The sequence below is a fragment of the Aethalodelphis obliquidens genome, unplaced genomic scaffold (genome assembly GCF_003676395.1).
Source record: "Aethalodelphis obliquidens isolate GAN/ISIS:26980383/991018 unplaced genomic scaffold, ASM367639v1 scaffold9, whole genome shotgun sequence".
Lineage (NCBI taxonomy): Eukaryota > Metazoa > Chordata > Mammalia > Artiodactyla > Delphinidae > Aethalodelphis > Aethalodelphis obliquidens.
In genome coordinates, this window is record NW_020837953.1 from 32,481,768 (window position 1) to 32,499,213 (window position 17,446).

General features: G+C 55.0%; 3 protein-coding genes across 3 annotated transcripts; 1 reads left to right on the forward strand and 2 right to left on the reverse strand.

Annotated features, from left to right (window-relative positions):
- Positions 1-340: 340 nt before the first annotated feature.
- Positions 341-1,408, reverse strand: ZNF593 (zinc finger protein 593). Its single transcript, XM_027109614.1, has 3 exons — positions 1,022-1,408; positions 724-786; positions 341-632 (listed from the first exon to the last, which is right to left on the reverse strand). Exons 1-3 carry the CDS (start codon positions 1,219-1,221, stop codon positions 491-493), a joined length of 405 nt encoding a protein of 134 aa, XP_026965415.1. The 5' UTR covers positions 1,222-1,408; the 3' UTR covers positions 341-490.
- A 1,207-nt stretch (positions 1,409-2,615) lies between these two features.
- On the forward strand, positions 2,616-6,029 carry CUNH1orf232 (chromosome unknown C1orf232 homolog). Its single transcript, XM_027110708.1, has 4 exons — positions 2,616-2,699; positions 4,025-4,108; positions 4,220-4,317; positions 5,738-6,029. The coding sequence occupies exons 1-4, from the start codon at positions 2,616-2,618 to the stop codon at positions 6,027-6,029; spliced, it is 558 nt and encodes a 185-aa protein (XP_026966509.1).
- A 673-nt stretch (positions 6,030-6,702) lies between these two features.
- FAM110D (family with sequence similarity 110 member D) lies at positions 6,703-10,295 on the reverse strand. The gene is made up of 2 exons (XM_027109615.1): positions 10,202-10,295; positions 6,703-8,390 (listed from the first exon to the last, which is right to left on the reverse strand). Exons 1-2 carry the CDS (start codon positions 10,207-10,209, stop codon positions 7,484-7,486), a joined length of 915 nt encoding a protein of 304 aa, XP_026965416.1. The 5' UTR covers positions 10,210-10,295; the 3' UTR covers positions 6,703-7,483.
- Between the last annotated feature and the right edge of the window lie 7,151 nt (positions 10,296-17,446).

Genomic DNA, 17,446 nt, shown 5'->3' on the forward strand with positions numbered 1-17,446 from the left:
TGATGAAGTAGGCAGCCTCTCACCTGGGCCCTGGGGGGTAGGTGACTCGCGGGGGCTACAATCTCAGAAGCCTACTTCTTTTCTGAGGGGGGGGTCACTCCCTGCCCTCATTGGAAGCAAGGTAGTATAAACCTGATCCTACCCATCCCCCACACACACCTGGGCTGCAATGGGGGGCTTCAGCTCAGATGCTAGGACCCCTGAGGGAAGGAAAGGAGGCAGATTCTAAAGCTGAAGTAGGGAGCAAACACCCTGGGCCCTGTACACAGGAGTAGAGAGAAACCCTTACAGGGCTTGAATTTGGAGGAGTGGCCTGGAGGTTAGTGAGTCAGAGGCAAGCTCTCTTTATCCAGTTCTTTTATTGGGAGGGAGGGCACCCGGCAGAGGCCATCTACTTCCCAAACCAAAAGAGACTGGCATAGTCTCTCCCAGCCTGGCCCTTGCATCACTGTCCATGGGCAGCTCCTCTGCCTTGCATCCTCAGGCCATGTCAGGTAGACGTGTCCATCTCAGGGACCGCGGTGGATACTTCTGTGGGCACTGCCAGCCTTTGGGGAGGAACATAGGAACCCATACCCGCTGCCCTCTCTGCTTCTTCCTGACTGTAGGGCTCCACACTCAGCTGCTTCAGCCTGGGAAAAAGAATAGGAGTTGAGAGCTGACCAGATGCAAGCCCTGTCTGCCCGGGACACATCCATCAATCCTCTCCTTACTACTTCATACCTTTTCTTGTGGTCTTTGGATCGGAAGTGGGTCTTCAGGTTGGCAGAATCGATGAAGTACCTCCTGTAGGGATGGGGGGTAAGGAGGATAGTTAGAAGGTGATGCCTCTCAGGTACGCCTATTTCCCTGACTCTAGCTCATTCCCTGATGCTAGGCTCCGGGCTTGAAGGGATGGGAGGCCGGCAGACCCACTGGTCCCAGGAAAAGAGACCCTGCGCGTCCCGGGACCCGGATCTCACACCCCCGGCCCGTCCCGCGGACCCTTCTCCTCCTCAGGCTGGGCCCGGCCGTAACTCACGCGCAGGCCAGACAGCGATGCAGGCCGCCCCCTGGCAGGTCGGGATCGGGTTCCGCGCTTGGGTCTGGCTGGGGCCGTGCGGCAACCTGGAGCCGCAAATCGCGGTGAATCTCATCCAGGTCCGGCCGCCGCCGCTTCGCCTTCATCTGGCGGGCCAGGGAGTGCGCTCGGTGCGCGCCCGTCCGGCGGGAGCGACCCATGGCTGGTGACAGCAGGACTAGGGGTCCCAGAGCCGAGCTGAGAGAACACGTGTGGGCGCTTCCGGACTGCTCAATGACGCCTTGTAACGCCCTGGGAATGATCAGGCTCAGCCAGACCGCCTCTGATGACGTCACTTGCGCGGGCCGCGCCTCGAGCGCCCCCAGGCGGCCGTCGATGTCAGTGACGGAGCTCGGGGCCGGGCCCCACGAAGTGTCCTCTTCCGTCGCTGGAAGGGCAGGGTGGTGCGTGCCCTGGGGGGATGCCGGCCCGTCCGCTGCCCTGCCCGCCCCGCCTGGCCCACAGCACCGTCCTCTGGCCTTATCACGCCTTCCTGGTTCCCAGATCTTAGACTCCACGTTGCGCGTGTGGGGGGGGATGCTGCATCTTTGGGAGGCACTGAAAAATGTCTGTGATGTTAATAAATTAATAAATGAACGAGAGTGAATAAGTTTGGGATCCCGGCCCCCACAGAAATACCTCTAGTCCCTGAGAAAGCCCTCGCCACTTCTCACCCCTCCCCAGTTATTCCTCCCCAGAGATCACAGTGCTTAGGCGTACTGTCAGACTCAAGAGGGGTCGGCTCCTCTCACAAGAAAAGGAGATGCTCACAGAAGGACCTCCCATCTTTGAGCCCCTTCTCTGAGCCCTGGACTCCCAGGCGTGGGCTGGCATCAAAGGGAGAGATACAGCCCAGGTGTTGTGTGCTCAGAGTGGGGAGAGGGCCAGAGAGCCTTTTCCCATGCACCAGAGCCTGGTGTCTTCCAGGCTGACCAGAGGAACTCAGCAATAATTCAGGGGCTCCGGTTCTTTGGAACCTGTTGCCAGGAAACAGGGAGACCAGCACGTGCATCCCTGGGGAGAGGAATCAGTTTCCAGCCCAGACAAAGCGGTGAAATGTAAGCCCAGGGCACCGACTGGGAGCCTTTGGGACCTTCCCACTCCAGTTCACAGAGGCTGAGTGCAGACATAGGGCAGAGCCCTGTTGAGGGCACAGCTGGTATGGCTACAGTCACAGGGGGAACAACTGTGGGTCCTGAGCCCAAGGACTTTGTAAATGGAATTCGTGAATGGAAGAGAATATTTCTGGAGCCATTCCAAATGATCAAATTCAAGAACTCCTAGGCCCAGGAAGGAGGCTTCTGTGGAGGGAGTCTTCATTACACTTGGCGAATATGGGTCAAGACGAGGGGCTGAAGTGGCAGAAGCTGGCTCTCACCACAGACTCCTTTGGATCGGGTTCACCTGCTGGGCACTGTGCCATCTGGGGAGGCTGGTGCATCTTTAATGAGGTCACCTGATCCCTGGGACAGGCTCTCAGCCTCACCAAGTTCCTGGAGCCAGACACACTGGGTGCTTCCCGTGCCTGGGTGCCAGGCCCATTTCCCCTGCAGCCATGAACCAAACCTTCTGGAAAACCTACAAGTCCAAAGTGCTACAGACCCTGAGTGGGGAATCTGAGGAGGACCCAGCAGAGGAGGTGGGTAATATCCTGCTTGCCGGATGGGGCATGGGTAGAGGGGCAGCAGGAGTGAAAGACACTAAGAAGGGCAAGGGACTGGCTATGAGAGAGAGAGAAGAGAGATTTGTGCAGAAGCAACTGTCAATTCATGGATGACCAATGGCACGGTGCAGTGTCAGAAAGTCAGGACGTTCCAGAAAACCAAGGAAGAAAAGACTTGGGGGGCACTGGAAGAGTGGCCACTGTCTCCAAAGATCTCAAGGGCTGCCACACGGAAGGGATCCTTTTAGGACCAATGCACAGTACCCACACAGATACGCTCAGCTTGACACAACTTTCTAATGGGCAGAGCTGAGCAAAAGCAGGATGACTCACCTTGAGAGGAAGCAAGCCCCCGGGAAGTAGGGGAAGTGGCACTTGTACACTGAGGGTTACTGTAGCAGCAACAGAACAGAGCCATACTTGGACCATGTTTATTCTGACATTTAAAAAGAAAAACTGAAAAGGCTCCAAAACAGCCTTACCTCTGGAGGCTGCAATAAATGGCAATTGCACAAACAGACATGGCAGAGGCAGAAACTAGTGCTGGGGTGTGTGTATGTCAGTGTGAACACGTGTCTGTCTACACAGGTTGGTGTCTAGGGCTGGCCCTGTGTAGAAGTGTCTGTGGGTCAGTATTGGGATTGGCGTCCATGTGGAATCCCCATTTAAGGTGTGTGTGCAGGTGTGAACTGGTTACAGGTGTTTTCAGGTGTGTTTTTGGGGGGCAGAAGTCTACAGAGGCATGCAGGCATTCGCAGGTACTATGTTTGTATGGCATGTGTGTTTGGGTGTGTGTGAACATCTGTGTCTTGGTGTCTGTGGATGAGTGGAGAGGTTGTGTGTGCTGTGAGTGGGCCTCCGTGCAGCTGTCTTCAGTTGTGGAAGTGCACAGGTGTGAATGGTATAACTGTGTAAGTGTCCTTGTGTAGGTGCCTCACAGCACATATATCTGTGTACATACAGGGGAAGAGTTGTAGCCATGCGGAGGCACGCTCCTGTACAGGTGTGTGTCTACACTGGCGTGCAAGCCCTTGTCCACATGTTTTGCATGTATCTGTGGGTGGGCAGTATGTGAGCTCAAAGGTGTCTGCGGGGATTGACTGTACAGGAAATGTGTGACAGGTAGATTTGCGTAGAGGTACAGCTGCGTGTATTTTTGGAGGGTGTCAGGGGCCTAGGTGTGCGTCTTGTTCCATGGGGTTTGGAGGTGCCAGGTCTATGTGTACCAGGCTAGCAGTGGGGGAGGGAAGTCATATTCCTCTGCGGCCTCTCTCATGCTGGGTAGGGGTCTTGTGTCCCAGAAGGAGAACCCAGCGTTAGTGGAGTCTGAAGCAGCAGAACCAGCTGAAGAGGCCTTCAATCCCATGTCACAGCTGGCCCGCCGGGTGAGTTCTCCCTTCTTCCACCCCAACCCTGGGGAGCCTGGCAGAAGCTGCTGTGGAGTCCTGGGAGGTGGTGCTGGGGGCTCTCCTTGACTCCCAGCCCCTCTCTCCCAGGTTCAGGGGGTTGGGGTGAGAGGCTGGCTGACAATGTCGTCTCTGTTTAACAAAGAAGACGAGGACAAGCTGCTGCCACCAGAGCCCTGTGCTGACCAGTACGTGTGTGTGTTGAGGGGTCTGGGATGGGCCTGGGGATCCCCTTCTCCCATGTCCTTTCCTCTGGTTTGTTTGTCTTTCTGACTATGGAGGACTGGGGAGGGCCAGCCCCTGGCTGTTTCTGTTTCTCTCAGCAGGAAAGAGGCCCAATCAGCATATCTGGGAGATTAGGTTAGATCTCAGGAGGAATTTACCAGCTGTTGGGATTGAGATGCTAAAAGGTATTACGGGCTCTCTCTCCCCATCCATGTGGGAGGGGTCATCTCCCTAGAAGAAGGGAACCCAGGAGAGAAGTTTTAGGTGTTTGGAACAGCGAGTGGTTCAGATCAGTGGTTCCCAAGTATTGGTCTAACCCTCATCCTCCCAGGGAACTTGAGACAAACACAAATTCCCAGACCCTCCCTCAAAGATTTTGATTCAGCCGGTGTTGACTGAGGCCTGGTATCTATATTTTCAGCGAGCTCCCTGAAGACTTGAGGACAATAGTTTAGGAACCACTGTCTTAGCAGGTCTTTGATGCTGGGGGCATAGAGGGTCAGACCCGGGGCCTTGTCTTCCTCCTAGCTCCATTGTGGCACACACTTCATCTCTGCCCTTTCCTCCAGCCCAGTCACACTTCCCTTTTGGCATTCCCCTATTCCTTTCTTCCCTAGGTTCCCCCTGACCCACCCATCTCTCCTGCCCCAGGGTTCCTTTTCTCCCTCCCGCTCACCCCCTCTCCCTACCTCAAGCCTCATCACTGCTCCTTGATTGCCCTTTCCCCCACATCTACTTGCTACCTCCCTAGTTCCCCTCTCCCGTAAGCCTTTGATGTAGGCCTTTCTCCTTCCCTCGGGGTCGCTCCACCCATCCTTCTACCCAGCGACCCTCATTTTTCTGGACCCTCTTTTCCTCCATCCCGGAGCCAGAACGCTGTCCCCGCCCCGTCTCCTTCCCCAGGGCTCTGCCCTCGGGTTCCGGAACGACCGCCCCCAGAGTCTGACCCCGCCCCCTTCCCGGATCTAACGTTCCCATTCGGGTCCCACAGTCTCTTCGCATCCTTCCGCCCGCCCCTCTTTCAGGGCTCCTCCTCCTCCACCTTCCCAGACCCTGCGCCTCTGGCTCGCCTCCTCTGGCCTCGCCCTTCTCCTCTACCCTAAACCCCTGACCCCAGCTCTCTCCCCAGGGATCCTGATCCCGGTCCCCTCTTCCCAGACCCCTCACCTAATCCCCTGACCCTGTCCCACCCCAGCCCCCTTTCCCAATGCCTCTGAGCCCTCCCCTTGCCTCCAGGCCCTGCCGCCAGTCTCCCGGGCCCCTCCAGCCCTTGACCTCACCCGGGCCCCACTGGCTCCACTACTGGTCCCGTGACCCCGCCTCCTGTCCTTTGTCCTCTCCGGGGCCTCTCGGCCAGCCCCTGACCCCGCCTCTCTCCTGCAGCCCGCTGGCGGCGCAGCCCTCCTCTCAGGAGGCGGCGGAGACGCGCGGGACCGGGTTCTGGGACGTGTTCGCCAGCAGGTGGCAGCAGCAGCAGCAGCAGCAGCAGCAGGCGGCGGCAGCGTCCATGCTGAGCGGCGCGGAACCCACTCCGGATCGGGACCCTGAAGCCGGGGACGAGGCCGCCGAGCGCCCCGAGCCGCGGGAAGCCGATCCCGCAGCCGGCTTCAAGTGGGGCTTTCTCACCCACAAACTGGCCGAGATGAGGGTGAAAGCTGCGGCCAAGGGCGACTAGTCTGCCGGCCTAACTGGGCGACCGCTCCTCCCCTCCCACGATAAAAAAAAACCCTGGCCCGACACTCCGTGTGACCGCGTGCTTTTTTCCATACGGCGGGGAAGGCTGCTTTTGGGTGGGCAACCTCAGGGCAGGGTCCAGCTGGAGTGGTCCTCGCCTTCTCCCCCCACAAACGTACAAGGAGAAAATGACCAGAGACCTCTTAGGTATCAGGGTAGATTGTGTTCGATTTAGGGTACAACTTTCCAGGAATCTGGGGAACCCTAAAGGACAAGTCCCGCCGCCCTGTCCAGCCCCTTTTAATTCGACAAACGTTTCTTGTGGCCTTGCTACGTGGGCTGTCCCTGTACTAGGGGAAGGTCAGTGACTAACAAGAGAACCCAGACTACCAGCGGGTCCCACACAAGGTGATAAGTTGAGGCACAAAAATAAGGCTGTAGTTGGGAGCTCAGAGGAGATGACCCCGGCTGGGAAATTCAGGAGTTCCTGAGAGAGAATGCGTATATGTAATCTTAGAAGGATGAGTGGAGAGAAAGGGGAAGGTAACCCAGGCAAAGGGAGAAGGCCGTGAACAAAGACTTACAGGTGTGAACGTGTGAGGAAACAGGTGACCTTGTTTGTCTTTGAGGGAAAGGAAGACGGTGACAAGATGTGAGGCTGCGGGTTGCAAAGGCCTGGTTTGAAGAGTCCTTTATTGTCCTCGATTCTGGATCCTCCACATCTCAGCCCTTCATATCTAGTAACCAAAATGGGTAGCAAAGCTCCAGGAATGGGAGCCTTCAGGGGCTGGTGAACCCCAGGTTTCTGGAGCAGACCCCTCCCCAAAACTCCCCAAGCGCGCGATTCCTGGCTCCCAGCTCTAATTTGGACCCTCCTGGAGGGGGTCGGTGGCGGAGACGATCATAATGGTGTTAGTACTAATTCGGTGGTGGTCATAGCGGCTTCGTTTATTGAGCACTTCCTATATGCCAGGAACTTTGCCAAGCGCTTTGTGACCATTTCAAATATACTTTGATCACCGAGGGGTGTGTCTGCGGTCCCGAGAGGCACAGTCTGCCTGGAACCCACACTCCAAAACCCTCGCGCGTCTGCTCTGTAATCCAGCCTCTCGACTCCTTTAAATAACTTTTTGACTTTATTCAGCAGGTTCTCTGATCTCCCACCCGAGTCTTCACTCGCCCAGTCTTCACTAGCCTCCCGGCCTCCACAGGGGCCACGAGGCCGCCCCCTCCCCGTCCGCCGCCTGCGCTGGGAAGGGCCTTCGGGATCTTTTTGTCCCATCCTCCCAAGGTTCACGAGGGGAAACCGAGATCCAAAGGGAAGGGTTTGCCCAAAAGCACCCGGCGCGTGAGAGGCAGGGTGTCCCCGCCCGTGCCTGGGTCCAGCCCCGCGCTCACCCCTTGCCCTTCCCCGGACCCCGGACTCCACCAGAGCCTGCTCACGAGCGGCGGCGGTCACACCTCGGACTCGCGCGGCGGGCCGCGGGCGCGCTGGCAGCCGTACAGCCACTGGATGACGCGCGCGTTGCGCTCCACCACCGACACCTGGGGGCGCCCGTCCCGCGCCGAGCCCGCCGCTTCCGAGCCACCGCACTCCGCACGGTCTCGGCGTTCTGCGCCGCCGTCGCTGGACGTCCAGTCGCTGGCGTCCCCAGAGCCGGGCGGCGGCGACGTTCCGGGCTGGGGGCTGGCGTCGGCGCCCCAGCTCTGCGGAGAGAAGCGCTCGGCGCCCAGCACCTCCACCAGCGCGCGCTCCAGACCGCAGTAGTTGAAGAAGCGCTCCTTCTCCGACAGGGGCAGCGAGCACGTGGGGCACAATGCCCGCTTTCCCGCTGCGTCTGGGGCATCTTGGGGCGCGGCCCAACCCCCAGGAGCCGCGGGTCGCTCCGTTGAGCCTGGGCTGCTTGAAGCGACGTCTCGGGGGGCGCCCAGGAAGAGGCGACGCACGAGCCCCTGGCCCTTGGCGTTCTCTTTGTTCACTGAAGCCTTGCATTCGCGCTTCTGGCGGTAGAATATGAGGGAATCAGGCCTTGGCAGCCGCCTGCCACTGCCCCGGCGGGCAGGTCTGGGCGTCCTGGGCGACGGAGGGGGCCCCAGCTCGTTGCAGGGGTGCGGGGTGAGCGGCCTGGGACCCCCACGCAGAGCTGGCTCCTGGCGTCGCGCTATCACTTGGTGCGTCTTGACATACTTGGCTTTGTCGGCCTCCAGCCTCTCCACAGCGCTGGGGGTCCGTCCCCTGGATGGGGTGGAGGGAGAGGCCAGGAGCATCTTAGCAGAACTGGGCAGGACGGTGCCCCATAAGCCACTGGAGGTAGGCAGATAGTTGAGGAGCTGAGAGCAATTGGCTGGGGCCTCCTGGGACCTGTGGAGAAAGAGGAATGGTCAGGGGGAGAGTAGGAAATGTCCCTGCCCCTCTCCTGCAGGCATTCCTGGGAATAGGCTCAGCCAGCCACCCCTCCCCCATCCAAGTCAGCCAGGTGCCATGCCCAGGGGGCAGAGGCTCAGGTATCCCTCCCACGCCCATCCCTCAGAGACAATGGGCAGGGGCTCCCTGGCCACCCAGAAGCATATGCCCCTTTGAGGGTGCCCCATTCTGGCCACAGGGCCATGCCAAGCAGGCATCGGCAAGCAGGACACTTGGAAAAGGAAATGGGGCTGGTCCCTGCCCAATTCCCGACAGTAGCCTCAACCGGAAAAAATACCTCTTCCCAACCTAGCAACTTTGAGTCCAAGACAAGGAGGCTTCCCAGCCACATGCTGGCTCCAGCAGGACCCACCCATCCCGCCCCCAAACACAGAGGTCAGGGATATAACCACAGGGTAGGAGCCTCCAGTAATTGCAGCCAACTGCCCTGCCCAGGCCCAGCAGGGCCATCAGGGAAAGAGAGGGAGGTGGTCACCAGGTCACTTCAGCCAGCTACCTGCCACCTGCTCTGTGCCCCTGCGAAGGGAATTCCACAATGCCCAACTGTATACCTTGTTTACCTCTGCATTTCCATTTCATAGAAGAGAAAACTGGCCCAGGGAGGAGGAGGCTTGTTCAGGCCTTACTGAGAGTTTGGGCCCAGGACGGGAACCCAGATCTCTTTGCTTTACAGTCCAGAACTAGTTCCAAATGAGTATCTCACTTGCCTATCAAAACTTTCCTCTATGTTTTGCTTCTATTCCTGCTGCTATAAAACCAAGCACTTTCTGCTAGAGATTGGCCCCCTTATCTCACTAAAAATTTCCTTCCACTAATTCTTCCCAATAACCTGCGCTCCCAGAAATCTGCCCTCAGGGTCCCTCGTCCTAAAACCCCGTGACCCTTCTCATCCAGCTCCCTTCTGCTGGGGAAGGGGGGGCCGGAGGGGTCGTAAGTCAAGAGCTGAGGTTCCCCTGGCAGGAACAGAGTGGGCCACCCACGCGGCTCAGCACACTCTACCCCATCCCTGTTTCCCTGCTCCCCCCGTCCTCCATTCAGCTGAGAGGGACACATCAGTTCTGGGGGCTGAGGAGACCTCGGGTCTGCAGGCAACAAAGGAACAGAACTTGCCAGGGATGGGGGAAGGGGAGCCTTGGTAAGGGGCCTTGGGGCAGAGACTGCCAACCCTACCCACCCCAGGGCAGCCTGTGTACACACACACACACACACACACACACACACACACACACCCATCTAGGGTCTAGCAAGTCAGTCCATAGGTAGTTGGTGACTGGGAAACCAGGCAACAAGGAAGGCCTGGCAGTGCCCTCCTTCCTGCCTCCCAAGGACTAAACTTGGCAATAGGTCAGATTCCAAGGTCCCAGGAGGGCACTGTGCTTGTCTGACCTCAAGGGTACCCTCCCGTCCCCTCCTTCTCTTCCGAGCCCTGAGCAGGCGGCTATAAAAAGTTCCTAAACACAGGGACCAAAATAGTTTGCTGTCCACTGCCTCTTCCCTGCCTTCTGGGCTGCCTTGGTGCCCAACCACAGACATTCCACCCTAGAAGGCTGGCAGACATCTTTGCGCCCGCCATCCCTTTGCCCACCCTCTCCCTGTACTGGGGTTAGTGGTCCGAACTTTGCCCAAGCATTTGGCTTTGGATGCAGATGCAGGCTAGGGGACTGTGCTCACTGGCTTGGTGCCAGCCTCCTTGCCCTCGGGTCCCTGGGTGCCCTCCCACCCCAGCCCTGGGCTCAGGATGCACTCACCTCTGCATGGTGAGGCTGAATGCCAGGGTCCCCAGGCAGGTCCAGACTGAAGGCAGGAGGGACAGCAGGGACTGGAAGTAACTTTGGTGGCAGCCAAACCTCACTCTACACAGGAAAAGCCAAGAGAGCCTCCACCCCCCCAGGTTAACCCTTGCCTTCCTGACCTGGAGCCTGGCCTCTGTTAACTCCTTCCTGGTCACAGTCTCAGTGCTGGAGAGGACCTTTGGACCACGTCCAGCTCCTTTACTTTATAGATGGTCATACGGTCCCTGACAGGTTAAGTGATTTGCACAGAGGCACAGTGAGCTTGGGGCACAGCCAGCACCCCAAACAAGGTCTCCTGATTCCCAAGCTCCCTCCAGAGCCTGGGGTGGGGACATGCGATTCACGTGGGGTCAGCCCCCTCTGCTGGGCCTTGGCAGGTCATCCTCATTCAGATGAGAAGGCGCAGGGTTCTAGTTAACCAGCTTTTTCCCTCTGTAGCAGGTTTAGACCTGTCCTGGTCCAGGTGTGTGGATGGTGTCAAGCTTGCTCTCCCGAGGGGTGAGGCCAGGAATCTGCAACCTAAAGGCGGGGGGCAGTGGTGCTGCAGATGTGCCGGGTGAGCCCCTCCCAGCAAGTCTTGTCATGAAGGTCACAAGGGAGCCCATTGAAGCTGCCTCTGCTCAAGGTCCTCTGATGGCAAATGGGATTGTCTGGGAAGAGGGTGATGACGGGATGATTCTGGGGCCAAGCCTGGGTAAAGGACCCCCTTCCTTCTCTGCCCTCATTGGGAAATTCTAGAGCTAGCACAGCTTCTTATTTGACACCTCATGTCTTCAGGGGGAGCCCTGGCTCCACAATGCTGGTTCCAAGAGAGCCCCTCTTCTCTCCCCAGTGGGTAAAGTCTGCAGTACCCAGAGCTCAAAGACCAATGTCCTTGCCAAGCGGTTCTTGCACCACCACCCCATGGCCACTTTTCACAAATCCCTTTCCCTCCCTTCTAGCACTTTTTAATGTTTGCAAAGCACATTCACACCTGTGCTCTCTGATCTCCTTTGTCCCTCCCAAGGACCCTAAACAGAGGACCCAGCAGGAGTGATCACACCACTTTATGGGTAAGGAAACAGGATTAAAGGGGGGTACTTAATTCCAACCCCAAATCCACTCTTTCCAATGCACCCTCTGCCTGTCAAGTAAGGTAATAAGTCTGAAAACCAGAAGGCCCATCTCCTGGTAAGAGATTTTTATTACCTAGTTAGAGGTAATAAAATAAAAATTTTTTTGTTGTTCATGATAGATAGTTCCATATTGTGTGGTTACAGCACTCTACAAAATGCTCCCATATACATGATCACAATTCATCCCCAGGACTATGTTTCGGAAGTAGGTTTGTTATTTTCTCCATTTGATTGCTAAAGAGACTGAGGCTCAGATACGTGAAATGACTCACCCAAGCTCACACAGTTAGGAAGAACAATTAATTTTTATTGAGAGACTAATATATCCTAGGGCACTGTTCTGAGTACTTCACACAATGATTAACACATTTAATCCTCAAAACAACCCAATTATTTTCCTAATTTTATAGATGAAGGTTGCAGGTGCAGGCCAGTAGCCCTGAGATCTGGTCATGAAGGGGTTAAGCATGAGGCCGGGCAGGGCCCAGCTGGGATGCTGTCAATGGCAGGAAACCTGGCCTGTGAAGGAGGGGGAGGATGGGGCTGTTGTGTCTGACTCTTATACAACCCCCATCCCTTTGGTCTTAAAGGAGCATCCGGGTTGGGTGGCAGGGCAGGCCGGGGCCTCCTTCTCACCTCCAGACAGATACTGGGCTACAGAAAGAGGGGGATTCAGAGTGCAATGCAGGTGCTGCCCTGGGGTAGCCCCCAGGCCGATGAGGGTGACTAAAAGTGAGCCCACCTCCCCTCAGGAGTGCTCAGAATAGGGAGACACAGCCCCAGCCCTGGGAGTCCCCAGTCAGAAGGGCCAGACACAGCCCTGCCCTCAGGAGTCTGGGGGTGGGGACTGGTCAAAGAGCCCTGCTTTCAGGAGCTCCCAGTCTGAGGGGTGACGGTACCCTATCCCAGGATGTCAATAGACACATACTACCGTCCTGGAGAGCAGAGTCGTGGGGGCGAGGTTTGAGTGGGTTGGCTTTCGGCTGAGAGAGCCCTGAAGGAGTCAGCCCTGAAAGAGGTGGGAGGTGGAGGAGATCATGAGAGATCCAGCTGCCTGCCCTGCCCGTCGCTTGGTCACACTTGACTTGAATCGGATCATCTGTCTTTCTGGTCATGGGTCCCCAGGGAGAGCCTTAAAGTGACTCCTTCTGGCCCTAGAGCCAGGACCTTTGTTGAGGGGGGAGGCCAAATCCGAGGGATGTTTCCTTCCTATTTCCGAGCTCATTCCTGGATCACCTTGAGGATGAGGGTAGATGGGAATGGCTGAGTCAGAACTGGCTCCTTCCAGGAGAGGGTGGTGGGAGGATGGGGACACATCTCTGGTCAGTGTCAGGAGTGATGAGGACAGGTCGGGAGACCCTTCAGCTCCAGCCTCAGGCCCCAGATCCACACTGTCGCAGAGGAGAAATGTGTCACTTCCCTCACCAGCCAGCTACTGCCCCCCTCACCACAGGCAGCCACACCTCGGTGCCTCTGATTCTAAGCCTGGTCAGTCAGTCACTGGCTCTGTGGCCTCAGGCAAGAACTTAACCTCTCTGAGTTTCCTTCTGTGTAAAATGAGAGCAAGACCAGCTTTTGTGTGGCACAAAGAAGTGGTGCCTGAGAAAGCACCTGGTGCCTCAGGTGCTTGTAAATTTCAGGAGTCTTGGCTTCTCAGGTCTCGCCCTCCATCGCCTTCCCCGACACTGACGGCCTAAGTCTTTTTTTCTAATCCCACAGTCTCACTCTCAGCCACATCACCAAGTCGTTCTGAACACTGCCCTGTGCAAGCAGATGCGTCAGACCTGGCTTTTGCTCTCAGGGAGCTCACCCTGCTGCAGGGGTGGGGGGAACAGAAGTGTGAAGGACTGATCACAGCTCAAATGTGAGCAGCGCTGCTGTTACAAAGCTGAACAAAGCAGGGCACACTGGGGGCATCTGTTCTGCCCTGGCTGGGGTGGGAAGCTTTCAAAGAGGAGGGGGCGTCAGATCTGGGTCTGCAGGGGATTTCTGATGGGGGTGGGATGGGAGGGAGGGGAGGCTGTAGAGGGCAGGGTCGGGGGGGGTGCCGTGTCGTTGAGGGAGGGATGGTGAGAGCAATAGGCTAAGGGGACGGCAGGAGCCCGGGTCTCAGTGAGGGCAAGAGGCTAGGGAAGGCGGCTGCTGAGAGGGAAGGGGGGCCGGTGCTCAAGAGGGCTTAGAGAGAAGAGGGGGTGCAGGGAAGAGAGGGGTTTCTGTGAGGAGATGGGTGCAGGGAGGCGATGGGGACACCGAGCAAAGGCAGGCTCAGTGAGAGAAGGGGGCTTAGAGGAGAGGTGGGGCCTCAGGGCAGGGGACGGGGATTCAGTGGGAGGTGGAGAGTTCAGAGAGAGGGAGGGGCTCAGGCTGGGGTCTGTAACGCCCGGCACCACAGGAGGAGCCCCCCTCCGCCGGCCGTGGGTGAGCCCCGCACAGATTAGAGCCGCTATCCCCTAATTCCGGGCTTTCCGTTTCGGAAGGAATCTCGACCACAACAATAGCCTGGCTCCCGCGCCCTCTCCCTCCGAGGGGTGTGGCTTCTGGGCAGAGCCGGCGCCGCCTGCTGCCCGCTACTCGCCGCGGGGGCGGCCGAAGAGGGGAGGAGGGTGTCATTAAACATTCTTCCCCCGGAACACCTACAAGATGCTAACGAACAACGGAAATAAAACAGATAGGATTTCTGCTCTCAGGAGCTTACAACCTAGAGTTAGAACAAAACCAACTGCGTTTACTGAGGGTTTACTCTGTGCTAGGCGCTCTGCTAGTGCTTGACTCTCAGTACCTCTCTTACTCCTCACAAAACCCCATGTGACATGGTGAGTAAACAGAGGCAGAGAGAGGTAACTCACCTAGGGTCACACAGCTTGCAGATGGTAGAGCTGGGACTCCAGAGCCGGCTCTTACCCACTGAGCAGCACAGCCTGCCTCGATTCTACCCCTCAGGCGGGGCCCAAGCAAGTCTGCTCTCCCTGCCCGCTGGCCCTCCTGCCTTGCTTTTCTGTTGGCTGGGCAGGACTTCAAGTCTTCTGGACCCAAGCAAGGATTGGAAGGAGGTCAGCCCCAACTGCATTGTGCTCCAGGCCTTATCACCTACACTTGCATCATCCCATCTTTATCAACAACATCTCCAGCATTCCACCTTCCACCACTGTCTTCACCAAGTGGCCTTTAGATAGAGCACAAGGAACAAAAAGCATCCAGTCTACACTAAGGAAAGTAGAGGAACACGTGGAAGGGAATCAGGAGCTTCTCATAGAAAGCAATGGCAAGAAATCTATCCTCCTACCTTGACAAATACACTTTCATAATGACACACTGAAAAATATGTTTTGATTTTTTTATACAGAGAAAGTCATCAAAGTACCAAAGATGATTGAATTTAATTATCATTGAGCATACAGGGGTATTTTGTTAGATGAGGGTCAGCAATGTTAGATGAGTGAAAAAACAAAGATGTGAATAATTAATACATTATTATATCTTCATTCCATAAAACCTAGTTTTCTTGCTTTGATTTCAGCAAAATTACCAATTGTGTTGCTATAATTAAATTTTCACATAATTTGTAGTCTGCTGATAGTAATGTCTAATTAGACCACCTTTCTTTAGTCTGGTTATTTTTTTTTCAGGTTTTTAAAATTTCAATTTGAGGAAACTTTGTTCTGCTGAGGTAGTAGCAGTTAGAATTGAAAATAAATTTTCAATACTTAATACTTAAATTTAGAGATGAATTATAAGTGTTACATAACATGTTCAAATATTTAAATGGTGTGTATATGATAAATTATCATCAGCACAGAACATATTACAATGTATCTTAATGACATCATATAAATCCCTATATCTTACATCACGACTTTTACCATCTCATTAAGCAATGTCTAGATTCATAACAGTAGAGAATTGGCAAGAATATATCTTCCATATTATACTTCACCTTCATTTACAAATTTAAGTGTAAAATGCATTGTTTAATGCTGCAGAACGTTCCTCAGCCATCATACGCCACTATTGCAAATACCACGCTACCCACTGGAACACGAAGTGAAGCAAGAAAATGGATGCTAGCATTTTCTGGGAAACACTACTTCCTTATGAAGGAATCTACACATTCATGCTCCCTGAGAGGAAAGATTTGACCAGTTAATTAATCTGCATTTTCTCTTACCTAAGGGCTTTCCCCAGTCTCCCCCACACTCCAAACAGTGGCTGTCTGCAATTTCAGCAGCAGTGGAAACCTTCCGGCAGAGCGATGCAATCGTCTTTTGTTTGGAGGACGAGGCAAGAGGTGTGGAGAAACGTCTGTTTCCATGGGGCTGAATGGTGTTAGGGCTGAGTAGATGCTGAGGGTTTGAGTTTACACTGTGCAGCTCTGAGCACTGTGTCCTGAGTGGCAGATGCCCATGTGGTCCTTAATAAATGACTTTTGGGGTACTTTTTATATCAAGGGCCCTTTATGGGTGGGAGCCTCTCTGGTCACTTGTAAACGTAGCACTGAGCTATGGCCACGGAGGTGTTGTGTCACACTGAACATACCCGAAGGTGAGGACCTACCCTTTTATACGTGAAGAGGGCAATTCCCAGAGAAAGTGGAGGTTGAGGACTAGGCGGACACCCCAAGAGGTGGGCATTATAACCACCGTCTCTCACACCACCATTGCATTATAACCAACACCTTAACATCACCACCCGATTATAACCGCCACCTTCTCCAGGGCCGTTGTCAGGTTCCCCATCGTTCCTAGGACTGGGAACATCTGCAGTTTTGACCTTTCAGCAATTACTCATCTTTCTCCTGGCACTCTTACCCTGATCTTGGCCACTTTTCTCCCACTCTCAGTCCCTGTGCTCCCAGAGTGGGGTAACATGACTCAGTGGGGCACTTGACCTAAGTGTGGGTCAAAAAGCCTATCACATTTCTCTGGCTACAGTACGTCATTTAAAGCTGGACATGTAACTTGATTACAGCCGATGAGACTTTTGCTGCGACGACTGAGACAAAGCTTCCCTCTGTTCTCTGCTATGCAAGAAACTGGGAAGACAGAGCCCTGAGAGGACAGCCTGCCCGAGGACAGAGTCAGCAGAGAACAGACAGTGAAAACCAACCTGGATGAGCGGAGCCTCCGTATCTCATCACGTGTGAAGCAAACCTACACGTGGTCTTGACACCGGGTGAGCCAGTACATTTCTTTTTGGCTTAACCCTGTTGGGTTGATTTTATAGTCCCTTACAACCAAGATCAACCAGAAGGGAACACATCATTCTCTCCCAAACTAGGTCACCTTCATCCCAGTGCCTGTAGCATTGAACATGTGCAGCCTTGGTTTGCCCACCAGTCCAACCCATCTCCACACTAATTTCTCAGGTATGCTGACTAGATATTTCCAGGTTTGTGGTAAAGCTGGCCTGGAAGAGCAGCAGAAGTTCCCATAGGGAGTCAAGAGACCAAAGTTATGGTCCTGACTTGGACATGAACTCACTTTTGGTCTGGAGCAAGTCACTTTCTCTCTCCACCCTCAGATTCTGATCTGTTAAGAGGAGGAAAGTGGATCAGACCAGTGGTTCCCCAAAGCTGGTCCTTGGGTGGATTCCAGTTGGCTACATGAAGTTTACCTGGGATGGTTTTTTTCTGGCTGTGCTGGGCGACTTGTGGAACCTTAGCAGTGAAAGCTCTGAGTCCTAACCATTGGACCATCAGGGAATTCCCTGGGTTGCTTGTTAACAAGACAGATGCCAGGCCTCCATCCTTGGAGAATCTAATTGAGTAGAGCTGGGGTGGAGTCAAGGAGGAAAGACTACAACACTGGATCAGACTGATTTTATTGTTATGAGCGCCCTTACTAGAGAGTCTAGATTTAATATGTTATCTTTTGCAGCTGAAAGTAGCTCTCATAGTTGGCTTGTTCGATTGACTGAACCTAGTACTCAGCGTGACCTGTATTCTGTGAGGTGGAGATACCAGCATTCTCCTGGTGAATGTATCTGACGTCTAAAAAGATAGGAATGTTGGAGAAGATTTAGCACATGAAATTGCATATACTCCCTATTCCCAACAAGTACATTCCCAAGAGGGCTCAGAGAATAATTC

Bases quoted from the DNA above. Each gene is read 5' to 3' on its own strand.
- ZNF593 (XM_027109614.1), bottom strand. From the start codon at position 1,221: ATGGGTCGCTCCCGCCGGACGGGCGCGCACCGAGCGCACTCCCTGGCC. The intron at 787-1,021 runs GTGAGTTACGGC...CCATCCCTACAG, and splicing joins CATCGCTGTCTGGCCTGCGC to GAGGTACTTCATCGATTCTG. The intron at 633-723 runs GTATGAAGTAGT...TCTTTTTCCCAG, and splicing joins TCCAAAGACCACAAGAAAAG to GCTGAAGCAGCTGAGTGTGG.
- CUNH1orf232 (XM_027110708.1), top strand. From the start codon at position 2,616: ATGAACCAAACCTTCTGGAAAACCTACAAGTCCAAAGTGCTACAGACC. The intron at 2,700-4,024 runs GTGGGTAATATC...CTTGTGTCCCAG, and splicing joins AGGAGGACCCAGCAGAGGAG to AAGGAGAACCCAGCGTTAGT. The intron at 4,109-4,219 runs GTGAGTTCTCCC...CCTCTCTCCCAG, and splicing joins TGTCACAGCTGGCCCGCCGG to GTTCAGGGGGTTGGGGTGAG.